The sequence below is a fragment of the Paramacrobiotus metropolitanus genome, unplaced genomic scaffold (assembly GCF_019649055.1).
Source record: "Paramacrobiotus metropolitanus isolate TYO unplaced genomic scaffold, Prichtersi_v1.0 Parri_scaffold0000037, whole genome shotgun sequence".
Taxonomy (NCBI): domain Eukaryota; kingdom Metazoa; phylum Tardigrada; class Eutardigrada; order Parachela; family Macrobiotidae; genus Paramacrobiotus; species Paramacrobiotus metropolitanus.
The window spans coordinates 310,088-329,984 of record NW_026570257.1 but is presented as its reverse complement, the minus strand read 5'-3'; the positions used below and the strand labels follow the sequence as shown (position 1 = coordinate 329,984).

The 19,897-nt window shown below is 43.8% G+C and overlaps 1 protein-coding gene across 2 annotated transcripts; it reads right to left on the bottom strand.

Annotated features, from left to right (window-relative positions):
• Positions 1 to 11,935: 11,935 nt before the first annotated feature.
• On the bottom strand, positions 11,936 to 14,285 carry LOC129589837 (transmembrane protein 151B-like). 2 transcript variants are annotated; one of them, XM_055484723.1, is made up of 2 exons: positions 13,453 to 14,285; positions 11,936 to 13,044 (listed from the first exon to the last, which is right to left on the bottom strand). In XM_055484723.1, exons 1-2 carry the CDS (start codon positions 13,517 to 13,519, stop codon positions 12,518 to 12,520), a joined length of 594 nt encoding a protein of 197 aa, XP_055340698.1. In that variant the 5' UTR covers positions 13,520 to 14,285; the 3' UTR covers positions 11,936 to 12,517. The 2 variants fall into 2 exon arrangements, with proteins under 2 accessions (XP_055340698.1, XP_055340699.1); XM_055484724.1 differs by having other exon boundaries at positions 11,936 to 13,039.
• Positions 14,286 to 19,897: the final 5,612 nt, after the last annotated feature.

Genomic DNA, 19,897 nt, shown 5'->3' with positions numbered 1-19,897 from the left:
AGATCGCGAGCCTTTATATAAGGTTGTATAAGCATCAGCAGATGTACTGCAATTTAGCAACTAGCTACAGATTAGTGCTGGTGCAGAAATTGCCCGATCACTGTATGTTATCCGGAACGACTCTATGGACAACCATAAGTTTCGCATATACCACACTGACTGGAAAGTGATCGTGAAAGACTGCAGAAAATACAAATTAACACAAGAATCCTCTAAAGCCTCTCATAAGCAGAAGAATCGAGCATATGTAAAACAAGTGTCGTACATAATACGCAACGATGCGCAGCAGTAATAATAATTACAACGATGCTTTCTGTGCATCGTTGTATAGTATAGTGGTATTATACAGTACGAGTACTAAACGTCTGTGTAATGTTTGCCTATTTAACTGTATCCCGCTAGCTCCACGCATTTTCCATGCTTTGTTGCCAAAAGCAAGCTAAGTGTCAATAATTTACTGTTCTGCGGCTTTTAGCAGCCATTAGCTCGCAATGATGCCCATAACGATCTTGTTTCTTGTAATTTTTTACCTGTCTATGTCAGTCATTCAAAATGTTGTTGGATGGCAATGATTAAAAATAAACGGGTGTCCAGACACCTGGGAAACTTTTTAATAAGCTATTAGTCATCCAATTTAGAGCAGCAAGTGCGGTCACATATCCACCATCAAAACCAAAACAAAAAATAAACTAATTTACAGTAATACATATTAAACAGACAGATGCCTATGAAAATTAGTTTAATTCAGTTCCCTATTGGTTACCAATTCGCTAATTTACGGTAAAGTGCCACTGTCGGCTATAACAAAACACAAAACATCAACACAATGGTGGTCACTGTCGATGGGACCATAACTATCAAAAATATCATCCAAAACCCTGCAGATTCAATACTAGGCTCTTATCCGGCATATAAATAGAAATATAATGGATGGCTTTCATCAGGTACGAACATAGCCAGAGAGTGTACGGCCAACTTAGTTAACGAGGAAACATCCACAGTCTTCCAGTCAACATCATCCCACAATTTCACAGATCCGTCCACCTCAAATCCATTGTACCTTGGATCAAAACAGCAGGATAAATATTTAGTTTTTCTTATTTTATATTATTTAAATGCGGATCAACTGGAGAAAATTAGTTAAATCTTATTAATCCAGCTCATACATTTTATGGCTGCACCGCAATGCAGTATTAAATAAATTTAAAAAAAGCAATAATCGTTTTTTTACAGTGTAAATGCTACAGTACTAAGTTCTTCGCTCCTGCGCATGTATTGTAGCGTACAGGTTAAGCCAGTGTCGAATTGTAGCTCCCTGTCCCAGATCCACCGGCGTATCCACCCAGCGTTGATAGGTGCGTCGAACCTTTTTGTACTCCTCCTTACCGACCGCTGGGCAGTGCTCTTCCGCCGCCATTAGCAATCTCCGCAGCATTCCCCCTCTAGAATCCGTTGAATGGAAAACCAACCGAGGAATCACAATAGTAAGCTGCTTTTCTTCCGTGAGCATAAAGAACCTCCGTTTCTCCTGCTCGTGGAGTGTCCCTTTATGCAAAATCCAGATCATACCAGTAGAAATATCCTTTATGGTGTAACTCTTTAGTAACAGTTTATGACAAGTGATGATCAGTTCAGAGACATCCTGACACTTCCATTCTGTGGGGAGATCCAAAAAAGACTCGCGGCTGTTAACGCCGATTATTCCCATTGGACTGGTTCCGTTTTGTATGATAATCAGATCGAGGAACACCTTCTTGGCCCTCAGTAAATCTTTCAGCACCGATGCAAACACACCATTGGGTTGAGCTGCGGTAGCCTGTCTGATAGTCAGACTTTTGGTGTTCATTGTCACAGCGTCATTGATACACCAGGCCAGCTTGTACACAGCGTCGTGCTCCAAGGGTATAGGGCGTGCCGGTACTGCAGCGTCGGCATCGATGATAACATATCTGGAAGTCGGTGATCGGGGTTGCGACAAAAGGAAATTCCATTGCGTGCAAACCCTGTCATCAAAAAAAGACATGTAGTTGTGTCAACTTGTGTGAATATTAGACAATTTTTGCCATACTTCACATCATTAGGTGGACATAAGTTTGAAAAGTTAGTCAAAACATACTTTTTGCATTCGGTTAGGGTATGCACATCCAGTTCCAAAAGGATTCCGTTCAGGACGGGATAATCCAACTTCCAAATCCTCCCATCTACAAGCAGCAGCTTTTTTGTTAGTTCCCAATTAATATATATAACTCAGTGTATCATAATGAACGGACTTAAGAGACACAGAAATAAGAAACCCATCAGATAAAACGAATCTGTTTTATATACAGCACCGCAAACTCGAAAAGGCAATGGCTTTCTTTTGGCTTACCTGCACTGCATGATATCTCTTCAACAGCGTTTTCCAGATGTGGGACCTTCTCAACGAAAGACTGTCCGACACGGCATTTCTGCCAGGCCTGCATCAAACACTTCTGATTCCATATGGCGGCGTACGTTGGACGTTCGGCATCGCGTTGAGCACACACAATGTTTAGTGAACCATTTCCGACTGATAAGTACATCCGATCGGCGATGTTCTTGTTGACGAGAGGTTCGGGACCCAGAAATTGTGTACCGGGCTTGAAAAGAGCGGCAGCATGATAGAAACACTGTTGAAGGGCTTTCACATCCAGAGCCTTGATGGAATGCGGCTCCTTAACCGGTACGACAAACTTGCGATAATGCAGTCTGGTGACATTTTTGCTGAACAGCGGAGGTCCCCGAAAAGCCGCCCGGGCGGCTAGCTGCCATTTGTGGACGGCAACGTACTGCGGCGCCGTTTCACCATCCAGTTTGACGTAAAGCACTCCAGAGAAAAAAGAAGCCACAAGAAGTTGTGCCGGACGAAAGACATGCGGTCCGTTTACTTCATTCCGTAGCGCCACCTGCACGGCCACGCCAGCTTTCTTATCAATTTGGTCCTGGAGCCGGAGGGTCATAACATCCTTTTCCAGCAGCGGGTGGGCCCAGATGTGACGGGCATGAATCCAGGCAGCGCTGACCGTTGTTGAATCGAAGTCAATGAACATTTGGTCGCCAGTATCGGCAATGTCTTGGATATATCCCAGCCACCACACACCTGGACTACGCTGCACTAACACCGTGTTCCCATGATTCAGCTCACGCTCGGTCCGTTTGGGCTCACGAAATAGATACACAGGCATACTTGTGTTCTCCATAGATTAAAGGACCAACTAAAAACAGAAAACTTAGCGGGTGGGATAATGCACTGCTGTATACTTTCTGCAGAATGGTGGAGTAAGTTTTCACCTGATTACTGAGTGTAGAATATTAAAACTAAAATTATCGACTCAGATGGTTGAAAATCGGTTTAGATAAAACTGCTCTTGAGTCCCAATCTGCGAGGCTAGTACTCGTTCTGCCATGCTTATTTGCTCAGTATTGTTACTAGCGGATGTTCCACAGAAGTCCTTCAATATAAATACCGCAAATCAAGGACTGAATTGTGTCAATGCATCCTTGTTTGATTTATGCATCATCGGTCACAATAGAGCATTCGAAAACAGTTCGGACGTATCCGTGTTTACAAAGTCATCATGTAAAACTGATGCTGCAGTACAGTAAGCAGAGTGAAAGGACAGTGACTTGATCAACCAAAGCCAACTACAACAAAACCTTCTGCTATAGAGTATGGAGTAGTCTGTACTCTGTAGACTTCCGACAACAAGAGGTTGTCGTAACTCTAACCAAAAGCATTCAAGGAATATGTACAGAGTGAAAGTGTTGATCGGCATGATAAGTAACAACAACACGGATAATAGTTTTTGACCGAAATGGTTACGCGCATGAGTACTCTCGCTCGTAGACCGGGCCTGAGTTGATTGTTCACCGAATAATACTGCATAAGTCGAAAAATACCCGGCGAGTAGAAGAAAACACCCACCGGAAAGGCTAACTAACCGGTTCTGCAATCAACTTCCTTAATTATTAACAACAACCGTTTTAGTAATTAATCTCAAATCCTAAAATTTATTACTAAGTCTTGTTATGCCAAGGGGTGCAACTTTTCAGCAGTTAAGCCGGAAAACTTTAAAAAATATCAACCGAAGATGATCAGATTCCTTTAGCTAAACAAAAGAATTGAACACGTTTTCGAAAAAAATGCAACTTCACGTAAGCAAGGAGAAAATTTTCTTTATTGCGGATTCTTCAGCATACTGAAATCAAGCAGTACGAAAGCCAGCAAGCATAATTCTAATATACTTAATGGGTTAAAAGTCATCACGGTTGTCATCATGCGGTGCACTTTCTACTGGAGCTGGCATTCCCAGCTTTTTAACATACGTATATGCCATGCGTTTCGAATGCATCTTGATCATGAAGCTAAAGGGTAGCTCCAACAGGAAGAACGCCGCCAGTGTATACCAGTGAACCTTAAAGAAAAACGGCTTATTCTCCGTCATTGAAGCACTCAGAAGCGGCTCGAATCCCGCGACCTCAAATGATTGCGTAAGGTTGTACTTTTGGTCGCGCCATTGGTTGGCGGCGACGAATACATCGCGCTGCCGTGTAATTTCGGCTTGTGTCGCGCTGCCCGCGAGGACGAACTGCTTGTCGAACTTGATGCGCGTTTGCTTGAAGGCTTCAATGGCCTCCAGTTGCCCGGGACTGGAGACCTCTTCGCATTGTCCATACTCAAAGATTTTCGCTCCCGTCCACGTGGTCACTTTGACGGTGTAAGTCTGATGCCGGGTGCGTCGATGTCGGCCGGTGCCCGAGTGGATCGTTCGCGTACGCCGCTCTTTGTGGGAGCACTCCATCTGCCACGCGACTAAGGCGCGTGCTACAACAGCAAAATTTGGCTAATTTGGCTTTTATGCAAAATGAGCCGCTGCGAAAATCCCTGTCGAAGCATTCCGTAAAACACCACCTGTCTCCCACTACAAAGTTGCAGTTTCCCCACCATTCGTTTTCCTTAGGCGCGCTTTAATGATTATATTTTTTAGATGCTTGTAGATGCCGTTCGTGATTTTATGTATACTGCTTTTCGGAAAACACTGATTCACAAAATTTTTCACTTGAGCAAGACTATCGAATGACATAAACATAGACATCAATGTTGGTAAACGCTAATGTCTTGCCGAGGTCAGCAACAAAGGAATTTCGCGTCCTGGGAACGATATAATCGTGGTGTGGCGTTGCGAGCTCATGACCAGGTTGAGTTTATCACTGTAATCTGCTTCGCAACGGTCTAACCTACTTCGTATCTTCGTATACGATAAATCTACTGCAACAAGTAATAAAGCTACAGCCGAGCAATGCGTGCCTTGCCGGCCGATTTGACAGGGTTATCGTTCACTGAGGGTATTCAATCGGTAAATGTACCTGATCGGACGCCTTGCACATGTTGGTCAAGTTCCGCAACTGACACGACATTGCTGAGGAATTTTATATTGGAATTATAGCAGAATGTATCGATGAAATACCATAGATAGAACACTCCTAGCAGCACGCCCCCGGCCCAAAGCGGCAACGATTCATGTTTCAATGTGGTGCCCGCCAGAATAAGGAAGATGATCCCCATGATAATACCGCACAGTACGATCATGCGGCAGCAGTTCGCGAGGCTACAAAATTCGTCACAGGCCACCCCGGGATCTTCCCAGTCCCGTCCTTCTGGAGCAACAAACGCGGGCGGTCGACCTGGACCAAAGAGATCTTCGTATAGCGGCGGTAAGGGTAAATCCATCGGCGCTGCGGAATGTTCTTCCTCGACCGTGTCCAGCATAGCTGCCGTGTTTGTAGCATCGTTATACGAAGGCGGATCATCGCGATATTGTGTCTGCGCTATCTCCAATTGAACGTGGTTGCGGTCGTCGTTCAGACGACTATTCTGCTCGATATTCATCGAATCTGGAAACTGCGATTCGCTATGGTCGAAATGTTATAGTGCGCGTATGAATTGTGTGCAATTACTTACTTTGTTTTCCCGGCCTTAACAAAACTGCGTCGTTGGTAATAATTCTCTCGAGAACAGCGTTAATTAACAAATCAATGATAATTCAGATATAACAGGTTAGCAGTGTTGCTGTTGAGAACTTCGCAGTAAGATCAAATCGTGACATGGCCAATTCTGATGATTAGCGTTAATACCAGTTGGCAGTTGCGATTAAATTTTTTGTTGTGATTTGTACCCTCGGTACGCAGCAGATTCAATAGCGGAGAACGTGATTACTTATGCGTATACTGGTATACAGACATCAGTTGCTAAGTTAGAACATTCTGCTGCAACCGGGAAGCCGGCACGCTTTGGTTAGTGCACGTGAGAAAAACTCGTCCATGTGCTGTCGGCAGAACGATGGTCGGGCGTGTCTGTTTAGGCGCTAAGTACCAACTATCGCTTGCCCGCCCGTTTTTCTTAAATATAAGCACTTTGAGGTTTTAAGACACGGCGAGCTTGACCTTCAGGTTCTCACACCCCGAAACTGCGGTTCTAAGACGGCGACCCTGACCTTTAGGTCGCCGTGTGACCTTTAGTAACCTTTGTGACCTTTAGGTTCCGAGACCCCGAAACTGTGAGTTAAGACACGGCGACCCTGACCTTGGGTCGCCGTGTGACCTTTAGTGACCTTCTACAGACCTTTAAGTTCCCGACACCCCGAAACTGCGGTTCTAAGACACGTATGACCCTGACCTTTGGGTCGCCGAGTGACCTTAGTGACCTTTTAGGTTCTGACACCTTGAAACTGCGGTTCTAAGACACGGCGGTCCTGACCATTGGGTCGCTTGAGTGACCTTAGCGACTTTACAGTTCCTGAAACCACACAACCGCGATTCTACGGAGCTTAAATTTCTCAATCTTATGTGCTTACACAGCAAACTCTACCTCTTGATTTTTGGTGTGCACGTTAGTGTTGCAGTAGTCAGCATTATGCTCCAACTTTAAGCTACAATTTATTTGCCATGAGGGATATCACGTTACCTCAACAGATAACGTGAGCGTACAAAGCTGCAGTTATTGCATTTAATGCATTTATCCGTGTTTCACTGCTTCTTGCCTTAACTGGCTTAAGTTTGCGTTATTGTGACTGTTAGCTATAACAATGAAAGCAAAAATCGTAACTGCTTTACTTCGACTCACCCGAACTGCAAGAGGTTATCGCAAATGCAGCTGGCTGACGTTACTTTAATCGGTTGTAGTTAACACAGCGGTTCGTTGTAATGGGCCACCACTAATAAGTTTAGCCTTAACTAAGGTTACGGACTTGCGTTACAGGGACCTTTGTTGTTTGATAATAATGAATTTAATGCCTTCTGCAACGGTACAAAGTCGCCTCACGCACACAATAAGATAACACGCATATAACGGCAAAACTGGACAAAATCAAACTCAAAATTTGCGTACTTTAACGTAATAATTCGAAATTACCGTGGGAATAACCGCTATCGCACCGATCTGCAGTGCGGTAGATTGATTTTTGTTATTTTCGAGACTGGCTTTAGTTGCTGTAACGAGCGATGGTAACTGTTACGGGCTTCCTCAGCATAATGAACCGCGGTCTCAGTCACCGCTACCATGGAAGTCTAAGGTTACCGTAAGGGATTCGCACTAACGACACGCCTACCCACATATCGTTTCTGCCAAAATCTGCAGACTTATCCCATTAAAACTGCAGTTCCCGTACCAGATCACAGCTATAGTAGCAAATTACAGCACATTGAACCGATTGCTGCTGGGACATTATTCTTTAACGTTTCCGAATGCTTGCTAACGTAATGGGCTCAAGAAACCATAAAAGGATACGATACTGTTATGTAATGTTTTACCGCTGTGCTAAGCAAATTACCGTAAGCGTAACGTTTTCTCTCGTCAAAAATTTACGGTTACAATGACAGGTCATAGAACGCTTACGGAAAGCATATTTCTTGCGCAACATCCTGCTTTCACTGGTTGGTAGATAGCGTGTAGAGTACCTGATACCCTTCATTAAACTTATAACTGTAAAATAGATGGTTAAAACATTACAAGAAGAAAACCTTCCATATAAATACATTAATTATCGCATTTTTTGGCTCCCGGAAATAAGAGCCCCACTGCATCAAGCGCACCTCACCTAGCCTGTTTGAATAATAACACCTCCACTCGAAATTACGCCCTAGGGAGCCAGTTATAAATATAAAGCCTTGCAGGATGATAAGAATGCTGCAAATTGCCTCACAAAAGTTGTTGCAATTGTGAGCAAACAATGAACATTCTTTTGCAGATTTTCTACGTAACTAAATATATGCTGACAATATTGCAGGCACGATTAGGCGGTTGCATGTTCCGGCAACTATTATGTTCGCGTTTGCTAGAACAGAATGCGCAGTCTTATGAACTACGGTGTCTTTCCCAAAACATATCGTTCAAGAAACAATGACACCTTCCGAGATTGCGCCCTTCCCAAAATAAGCTCCCTGTGTCATAGCCTTAGGCTTATATGTACCCCAAGGCCGCAGATTCTCTAATTACAGTAAGAAATTTTATTGATACGTTTCGGTGGAATATTTTTTGCTCGAACGCAAACACAGTTTTCGCTACAACTTTAAGTTGCACGCTAGCGTTCTACATATCAAGTTTAAGCTTGATTTGAAGCAGACTTTATGTAGAGCCACTGTTCAGTGGTTTAAAAAATTAGTTAAATTATAAGCGGATTTTGTCTTACGCTCCCGTTTCGTGAGTGAGTTTGCTTTCTATCACAGCGGCAACAAACGAAGAAATAATTTGCGCAATTCAGTTGCCCGATGTTCAAATTTGCGTTATATTCTACTGCTTATGTAGTAATTAAATTCACTGTACTTTACATCAATTATTTGAAGTGAAATTGCACGTGTTTTAGAACTGAAATCGGTTAGGCCTTGTTGATTTGCATACCCACTTATCCCAGGAACTCTTTTCGATAAATATACCCCACTTAAACGAAAGCATCAGAAGGACAAGACAGATTCAGTCGACCAGTACAGAGTTTAAGTATGCATCTTTTCTTGATGGGTGTTACAGAACATATTCAAAATGATTAAATTTAATTTTAAAAAACTAAGAAAACAATTTAACAATAGACACGTTTAATTGCACTTTGCTCGCTTGCGTATCAAAGTTGCACACTTCGTTTGTGTTAATATTAGTAGAAAGTAAAAGTAAACTTTGTAATTTGTTTGTTGCGGAGGTTCAACTAGCTGCTAATTTTAGTTTAAAAATCAAATGACCTGTTTAATTTTGTCGTCCAATGTTTTCTTGAATGTCTGGCTTGGACGAAAAGGTTGTTTCGAAACGTTTCTTGCAAAGACTTGTTTTCATCGCTTTTGTTTATTCCACTGAATGTATACTACATACTTTATTGTATTCTGCTTACTTTATTTACTGCTTTACAACTTGATCACCTCTGGCTGCTATTGTACTAAAATTATGAAACAGATTTTTTGGTTTAGAGGGTAAACTGCACGAGTGATTCAAGGCAATCTTGACAGAATAAGCAACATGCCGGACGGATAATAGAAATGTGGAACGTTTTTATCTGTTGTTTGATAAACTGGGTGGATTTTGAAAAAAACAAGAACTTAAGATACCATTCTTCAGACCACAAATTGTAACTCAGCCATGTATATTAATTTGTCTCATGTTGCTGCTTTGGGGTGAGCAGTCGGTTAACTTGATGTAGGAGATTGTGTTCGCGACACCAACGATAGATGGTCCGGTGTACGACACGATCGAACGCCGCACCGTAATCATATCGCCGGTGATTGATTGTGTTCGCTCTCATCACAACCGACAAACGATAAACGCTATATGGTCGAGGGTTGCCTCCGAAATGAAACGTGAAATGTTTGTATCAGCCTTGGCGCTTCTGTTTGTGCGAAATTGGTTTTAGCTGCGAAGCCGATGAAAATTAAAATTATAAATTATTTTTTGACAACAAAGCTGCTAGATTTGAGCGCCAATGAGCGTTGTTATGAACATTTGAGTTAAAACAGGCGTCTACGGAGTTCGAGTAAAAAGTTCGCACTGAGCACTTCAACGACGCCGTAAGCTTTGCATGTTAAATTCAAATAGTTGCAAAACCGTTTGTTTTAGGACAAACTCTCCTCACTTGGTATGAAAACACTTACTCTGATTTACTTCGCTTGCTAATCAACAACCATTCGAACTTATTCTGATACCTCAAAAGTTTCGTGATTTGGTAACTGCAGCCGTTCTAATCGATGCATTCGCCACGAGAGCGGTTGCTATTTCTCAGAGCTGTAGGGTAAGCTTGACGATCTCTATGCTTTCTATCGTCAGTCGTATCGTCAGACGGTCCGATAAGGGTACGCCATGAAGACGTGCAAGAGCCTATCGTAAATCATACCATACATCGTAAGCGTTTTTGTGATTGCGAACACAATCTAATTGCTGAATTCTAACAAAGGTGTTTACCCAGTAAACGGAATAAATGGGATTGCGCACAAGTAAGTATATTTTGCAAAGGGCACAAGAAGAGCTTTACAAATGCTTTTGGGTCGACGCCTGAAAAACCTTCCTGATTCAATAGTTTTGTTGCAAGTGCAACTTTTGTGAGCTACATTTAAATTCATACCGGCCTTTTTTTCCTTTTCCGTCAATGTTACTTTGGGCTAAATGGTCAACTAATCAAGAGGAAGTGGCCGAAGAATTGCTATGATCACAAAGGTGACAGTAGCTTAGGTAGTGCCTAAGTTTTAAAAAACGGAGCGACAGTGGCCGAAGAGGGTGAAAGGGGTGACAATACCCGTTTCCAGCTTAACTGCTTACGCAGAAAGGCAAAATTTAAAGCTGAAAAAATATATAACTTAACGTATTAAAATGCCAAACACATACGATTGTAAGCGAATATGCAGCTTTGATATTGCAAGTTTCTACCTTTCTAACATGACGGAATATGTTGTACGGTAGCAGCAATGTGCGTACTTCTATAATATCTGTACTGAGGTGCTCGTACTTTACGGCTATATTAATTTGTACTTTCTGGCATTTTCTCTTTGCTCGAGGTAATACTTTGCTTTGCTAACCGGATGCGTTTCGCGCCTTTTTGCTAGCATCAGTTCGTTCTAATTCTGAGTATGGCAGTTTCGGAGTTTACTATTAAAATATATCTTCGGAATGCAATCGTATACTCGCTTCGCGTAGATCGTAGCGTATGCACATTATATTTAGTTATGCCACATTAAAATTATCAGCTCATTCTCTGTCGTTGAGTAAGATCGGTAGGGTTGATATTGCGTTATTATTTTATTTTTATTGCGTTTTATTATATTGCGTTATCGTATTCGTAACTCGTCTCTCGTCAAAATAAGACCTCTACTTTCTACATGAAAGCTTAACACCGCCGCCCGCTCGACCTAAGGGCGGTCACGACCTTCTATGCTAGTAAGTTTTAAAACCGGTTTGCAGTGTGCAGTTAAACAAATACAGTACTCTGTAGGAGTCCAACACCTATAATAAGTATCACTCGTAAGTACTAACTAAGTACTCAAAACAACACAAATTCATAAGAAAAACACTTCCTCAATGCTACTATTACAGTACAAGTACTCTGTACTTGTACTGTAATTTTGAGTCTCTTTTCTTTGCTGCAGTATTGTATCTGTATTACATGCATACGCATTACTGTTCTCGCCTCTTTTGTTAAATTCATGTCGTTACTCACCGACACACTCAAGTTTACCGTCAACAGTAATTGAAATATGGATAAAAATTAATAATATCGAAGTTGGCCCTAGAAAAGTTCATTTAACTCTTGTGTGCACCGGTTCCATGCAACACTGCCCGGAATGGCACGAATTGTAATCAGTGACAGTGTACAGAAAACGATTGCAAAAGCATTTTTATGGACTAAGAACCTTGGAGGATACAAAAAAGTATGTGAGCATGCTTCTCAACTTAACAGAAGTTGTGGATATTATTGTTTCTGACTGCTGGCGCAGAACAAACAGAACACCCGTGCATGGGGGATGGATTTTAATAAAAAAATCCCTGGTGGGCGACTCTGCCCACCGAAGCCAACATAACAACCCGCGTGAGAGCAAAAACAAACAACGCCTGCGCACACGCAGGTATGCCTTATACGCTGGGAAACAACAGACAGGAAGCCACGAGACAAAGCGAAGAACAAAAAACATCAGCTAAATCTACAATGCCTTCCCTCTGCTATCCGGGTCCCCTCCTGGGCGCCTGCTGCTCCCTGCTCCTCTGATGCAAAGAGTGGGCGGAAGGGGACATCATGTTGTTGCTGAAAATGTAACTGGACGTTGCCGCTTTTATGCGTTGCCACTGACCAGAGCAAGAAGTAGTGACCGTCCATGTTGGCCGATAATAATCTCCCGCAGAGAATCTTATTCATAAATGGTTATAAACCCTCTAACATTCTTAAGAAAATTAGTGTAAAAATATGGTTGGTAGATCCAATGAACAGCGATTTGCAGCAACGTTCAATATCAGTGAAAGACATTAAACTCTATTTTCCTACCATATTCCGAGCTTTTTTACGTACGCATAATCCATCCGCCGTGACTGCATCTTGATCATCAAACTAAACGGCAGTTCCAGCAACAGCAACACTGCCAGAACATACCAGTGACACTGTAAAAAGAACGGCTTCTCCTCGGTTGTCGAAGCCATCAGGGCCTTCTCAAACCCGGCAATCTCAAACGACTCGGTTAGGCTGTATTCTCGGTCCCGATAGCGGTTGGCGGCAACAAACTCATCCCGTTGCCCTTCAAAAGCCGCTCGTGTCGCGCTGTCGGTCATAACGAACTGCTTGGAGAACTTAATTCGTGTCTGCTTGAAAGCTTCGATATTATCCAGTTGTTGAGGACTGGAGACCTCTTCGCAAGAGGCATACTCGAAGGATTTATCTCCCCTCCAAGTGGTCACCTTCACAGTGTAGGTTTCCGTGCGGGTGTGGCGATTGCTTCCACTACCGGTGGTCACCGTGCGTGTGCGCGTCTCGTGGTGGTAGCATTCCATGTGCCATGCAATCTCCGCCTTTGCTACGACCACAAAAGTAATTGGAATCCAACCCATAGTCTAAGAACATGTTTAATCAAGGACACGTTCCATCGCAAACTGGTGAAGTTTTTAACGGCAAAACCGACGTTTACTCCGGTTACACAAGTAAACCGGTTTCTAACCTTCATTTAGAAAATCTTATTTGCGCTTACATGCGCACGCTTTACATGAATACAGGTTACTCAGTACAGAGTATCAGAAATCATATGAAGCAGAAGGGAATACTGTCCTAAATTCAGTAAATTTTAATTTTTCTGCGTCTCGATATTTTAAATATTTTAGTGTTTTAGCCCGGCTCGTGCCATTGAAAATTTGCTGCTTCAGCTTACTTAAATTTAATTGCTAGTTACAGAAAAAAATCGGTTACGGGCGATTTGATTAAATCGTACCTGATCGGACGCATTGCACATGTTGGTCAAGTTCCGCCAGCGACAAGACATTGCTGAGGAATTTCATATTGAATTATAGCAGCAAGTATCGATGAAATACCACAAATAGAACACTCCCAACAGCACGCCCCCGGCCCAAAGCGGCCACGTTTCATGGGTCAGCGTAGTGCCTGCCAGAACCAGGAAGACGATCCCCATGATAATACCGCACTGCACGACCATGCGGCAGCAGTTCATGGGGTTACAAAATTCCTCACAGGCCACTCTGGGATCTTCCCAGTCCCGTCCTTCAGGAGGGACAAACGCTGGCGGTTGCCCGGGCCCAAAAAGATCTTCATACAATGGCGGCAGAGGGAGATTAGCGGGTTCCTTGGAAAATTCTTCTCTATTCGCGTCAAGCAGCGGCATGTTGTGCGTGACCTCTTATACGAGGGCGGATCGTCGCGGTAAGCCTCCGTGGAGGTTTGCGGTATCTCCATATGCAGGTGGGGAATGTCATCGCCGGGATTGCCGAAGAACGAGTTAACAGCAATAGACGTTTCGGAGGGCGCGCTGGGATTTGGCATGAATACTGCCTGTTCGGAATGTGTATTGCGCTCAGATGGATTTGGTGCTTTTTATACCGTCGTTAATGCTTATGTGCAATTGTTTCTGCCAAAATGGCGAAGTCGTACTATAATTCTCAGGGAATCGGCGCTGACTAACACAGCGTATGGGGAGTACTGCCTAGCATTTCCACGAAGCGTTTACATGCACGAAAGGCTGGGAAGGGTTTGACGTTAAACAGAGTTATACTGACCCCTTTCTGGTATAAGAAAATGTTGTATAAAAATACGAAATGCAGAGATAAAAAGGCACTGAATTAAATGGTTGAAATAGCAAGCTCAGATAAAATGAGGGGATGAGAATATGCCGAGGTAATAACAAGAGTAAAGCAATAGCATTTCACCGGCATTTCACGGCTGGTATGTGTGCGCAGCAAACCTAAGAAACCAAGGAACTGGCTGCTGCGCGAGCGTACATGCAGTACGCGATGAGTCATAATAACAGACGGAAATATCGACCACTTTTGCTCCACTGAGTTGTTGTTATACAGCCGTCTCTTAACTTGCACATGCTAGCGGTCTGGCGTGACAGGAAGTACTCGTTCACATGCTGCGGGCAGGCAGTCTCGCCTGGTACTATGGCACGCCACGTTCGCTAATGTTGTGCTCGCATCAGTCGCATGCCAGTTGAACAGGCAGCCGGTAGCTTAAAATGTACGCTACAGAAATCCGTGTGTGATAATATAATGCAGGGGGTATGTAGCCACTTTTGCACCACCGCTGGCTCCTAGTACCAGCTTTTTATCACGTTTGACTTTTAACACCACGTACGGCAGTTTAAACGTGCAACGCGTTATTATGTTAACACTTAATAGTTTCAATTTCGTGTCTGGAATATTTGCCAATTAACAGCTATCAATTGGAATGATTTTGAAAATGTAGGAGGAGATTTTACTTACTCTTGTAAGCTGAAAAATACCTCTGAGGGTACTTGTAGTTTAAACGGGATATTTTCATCCATGCCGCTATCCGCACTGTCAGTTACATGCATGTAATTAGCCTATTTCAGAAGTACGCTACCATTTGACCCACGGGTGGATAGAGATTTTGGTTGTTTTTTCAGTGTTTAAAATTTTAACAGTAACGTAGTGTGCCTGCGCTTGCACTTGTTACTTTGACGGCTATTGCCTATTAAAATGAATTTCAGATTGCACGGTTTATGTCCCTTTCGGCTCCGGTTCCATGTGGAACCTTTGGTTCCAGGTTGTTTTACGTCCGTTCGCGACGTTAGCTGTAACCAAGCGTCGTGCGGTGACGCATAAAACTATCTGCCGTACGCGGATGCTTGCAACGGCTCAGACATCAGTGAATGGAGGTCAGCTTATGCTGCCCGTGGATCATTTTGAGCACTCAGACCGCCGACCGTTAGCAGGGTGGTCACGCCGTCGCGCGCACTCGACTCGATTAATTTTTTTTCGTTGCTGTACGTGACCAAAGTATAACCGCACAAAGATCTGAATCAGTTTTCATCCTGCTAACGTACTACTTATCTGACGCCGTGCGGTTCTATGTACGGAGCTTCTACCGTATGCAAGAAACAGGCTATTGACAATGCGGAAGCGGCAACGTGGCAGGACGGTCGCACCGGAAGCGCCATGTAGTATTGGGGGCCAAGTAGCCGCTATGTCAGGACAGTTCTTAAAAAGGATGAAAAATTTCAGATTATGGGACAGGAAATGCCTCAGGATGTCAAGATACTTCTTAACGATTATTCTGTCTGTATCGACGCGCCGTCTTCATGGCAAGCTTTTTAGCTTTTGCCAGCGCTTCGTGAAGCTATGTACGTTTTGAACCCATGACCATCCATTATGGTCACAACTCGACCATAACGGTTATCTGTCGTTACTATCCATTACTAGTGTTATTAGTAGTTCATTATGTTTATTATCCATTATAGTGACATCTCTCAGCTGTCGCCTGTGATTGGCTGTGAATACCTTGTACTGCGTACTGTACTACGCCAACCAAGAATTGCAATGCATTGCAGATTAAGTACTACGTATTCGGTATTTACAACAATGATAAAATTGTCACAATGATTTGACATGATTGACATGATTTTTGTATTAAGGGTCTATATAAAGAATACAGATGCAATTACGAGCATGTACAATTATGTACCCGTTTCCCTTTACCTGCCGCATTACTCCTTTGAGTAATGTTCGCGGTTGTTACCATACTGTAAAAGAGACACCGAAACTAACGGATTTCATCAACAATTAAACGCTGCAGCTATGCTTGCTACAGCAAGCTTTGATAAAGAGCTTAAGTCCAAAGTTCGCAAGTCAGTGTTCTTCCAAAAAGTTGCATTGCCACTGGATCCAAAGCCGGAATATCTGAGAACAAACAACCGCACTCAATTTATTCAGATATGCTGAGGAAAGCAAACAGTTTCTGAACAAAAGTGTACTCCTAAATGCGTAGCGAATTTTCAAAACAAAACTTACAATGCGAGACAACAACGGATGGCTTCCCAGTTTACAGGATAATCCAACGTCCGTATCCAATACTGATGAAGCGCTTGGACCTTCTGGAACAACTCTTGCGTAATCGGTGGACAGGAATCATTTGCCGCTTTTAAGAGTCGCTGAACCATCTGCTCGTTCGCCTCCCCAGTGCAGAAGGTCAAGCGCGGAATGGCCACCCTAAATTTCAGGTAGTGCGTTGCGACACCGGTGCTTCGCGCTGCAACGCGCGTGCACACGCTTTCTTGCGGCGGGATATAAACTCCCATAAAAATTTTGTCCATTTCAGCTGAAATGTCGTTGATGGTGTAGTTAGTGATAAGCAGCTGCTGGCAGACTGTGATCAGTTGACATAAATCGGTACATCTGGGACCTTGTTCGCTACACTCGTTGCCGATATCGCACCACTGGCTGGAGCTGGTGATGCCGTCTTCGGAGATGCCATTTTAACGTGAATAACAGACATTCGAATTTTCTTCAAGGTTATCAGTGCCACCAAAATCTTGGTTATTACCACGAAACTAGTGTCTGCGGTGAAATCGGTGAGGCAGAGAGTTTTGGTTTGTTCGGTCAATGCTTGATCAATACACCACGCAAATTTGTAGACCTTTGTGGGTCCTGGGAAAAGACGTGGCCCGGATATGGATTTGCAGCAGCTGATAACAATGTACTTTCTTGCCCCGGAGGCCGTCAGCAGGTGCCACCAAATGGCACGAACTCTGAAAATGCAAAATGCGGTGCCCTGTATGTAGATCGAACGTTTATTAAAATTTCATGATAAAACGTAATTTGCTAACCGGATTCGGGTAGCATTGACTTGGTTTCGTTCGGTCAAATTTTACTTTTTCTTGCTTTTTTTCAAGTATATAACACATTAATACCTGTGAGACGAGGCCTCACTAGCGTTCACGCCCGTGGCGCTAGGCGCTACGCCTTTGGATTACGGTCTGTGTTGTGTCTCGCTTCTGATTGGCTTACGCTTTATTAGTGGGCGCGGCATAGCACGTGCTGCACAGCGTTGCACGCTGTTGAATTGGCTCTACGTTTTACGATCGAGCTGCGCCGATCACTTGTTGATTTTCTGTTGCACAGACTTTCAATATTATTAAAAGTCAGCGATTTACGGTGCGACGTTTGTGTTTCCGCATAGCTCGCGATCCATATCGTATCGCTCGCTTCCACGGGATCTATTCCGTTTAGGTCTCCGTATCTGGATCACTGCTGGATCTAGCATTAGATGGTAGCAGAGCCGACAGCGGTTCTCTGATTTGATTTGGACCGAATTGATTTGAGTTGTGCCAGGCATATTTGGCCTGTTATTTGACGTGTTCACCGTGACCAGTAAGGCACAGGTCGATTCCACAGCAAAGCGCAACACCACAAGCGGTGCGAATTCCTCATCTGACGTGGATTACCAGCTTTGGTTTTCGGTACGGTATCTTCAGCGAAGAACCGTGCTGTTTCCTTAGCTGTGAAAGAGTACAAGAGTTCAGTCGTCAGCGTTCCTCGGTGTAGAGTCTTCAGCGAAGACCTACACTGGTGTCGCTGATACTCGGCAAGGATTCAGCGAATCCTAAGCCGTGGGGCACAAGAGCCGAAACGCCGAAAGGGGCGCACGGGAAAAGACAGATCAGACTCCACCAAACTGGTGTAGAGCGTAAAACTACTGTTGCTACGGCACAGCCGGCACAGTAGCCTACTGATAGCGCGAGGCACGCTACGGAACAGCGGCGACGCGGGAACGGAGTTGGAAGAAGAATCTGGATCATCTGGATCATCCTCCCCGCGGAACGGACGGACGTGGAACAGACGGACGGTTAACAGGTAGAAAACCGTTGTTAATTACGGGATTGGATAGTTGGTAAAATTGGCAATTTTTATTGGTCCGTACTGAGCTGAGCGTAGATGTAGGCGGAGTTTTGCACACGACGCGCATGTCTGGCCGTTGACCGTGACGTCAGGCAGATATAGATTTTAAGAGGAACGACGTAATTGGTCAGTTATCTGAGCTGTGATTGGTCGAAATTTGAACTGAATAACTTGAACTAGCTGACCAATCAGAACGACGTAAACAACCCGAATGGGGATTTTCCGTTGAACTTTAGCAGTAATGGGAAATTTGATCTGAGATGAGATAATTGAGATGAAAAGTGACCTTTAACTCGAAATTGAGCTGGAAAGTGACCTTTTGAGTTGAGTTGAGTCAGAAAGTGACCTTTGGGACCAGAAGTTGACCTTTACCAAAAAGTTTGGAATTGACCGGATTGACCTATTTAAGTGACCTTTATGATTCGAAATTGACAAACGGTGACCTTTACCGAAGTGAAATTGAACTGAATAGTAGTACAGCGATATCAGCAGCTGTAGGATTTCATTCGCTAACGTGTCCCAAACTGTAAAAGCTGTTTCGAAGTTTTGTCCGAAAGTGACCTTTTAGGGCAGAACTCTCGAACTTTTTTATCAAAAAGTGACCTTTAAACGGGACTTAGTCAAAATTTTTCAGTCGAAAAGTGACCTTTAATAAGGACTTAGAAAAATTTCGGAGGTACAGAGCGACCTTTAGGATTATTGAATAAACCATACAATAACGTGTGTGTGAGAACAATTGGCAGGAGCGTCCAAGTTATCCGATCAACATGGATAAAGACCAAGAGGAACCGACATCTAACAGCAGTCAGGGAAGCAAAAGCTCCCGAAGCTCACAGCAAGGTGCACCAAATCCGTACAAAAAAGATTTGTACCCGTACTCGCGTCCAGTTGGACACGAGCGGAACACTCGAGCGCCCAAGGCATTTGAGAAGAAGGATTCACGAGGCTCTGATAGTACTTATCAGAAGGCGCTCGAGGCGGTCGCCAATCAGGACAGCTCCAGTGACGACCAGAAACACACTCCCGCGCCTACAGCGGGAAGTGACCCGATGAACCAGACGAAGGTTACTGGGGAGGAGAAACCCACAGCAAGAGGAGCGGAACCAGTTGGAGCATCACAGTCGGATGCTACCACCAGTGGAATGAATGAGCAGGATAAAAATGTGAACCTGGCTCAAATGGAAATGGAAAAGACAAAGGTCACTGAAGAAGAACTCGTTGAACTGGGACTGGATGACCTTTCACTGATCGATAAAACCACAGGCGATGACCTTTGGGCAACTCCAATGGTCTCAGACGAATCAAACGAGTCCTATTTCACGGACGATGAAACGACTATGAATATGTCATTCCAATCCGCAATGAGACAAGCTGACCGCGCTGAAGGGATGACACTTTTTAAGGACATACCAGAGCATCTCATCGAACGGACACAAACGGGAAAGGTCATCAACGTACGACCGCCGTCACCGAATAGCCCCACGTCAACTGTGAAGAGGCGCGTGA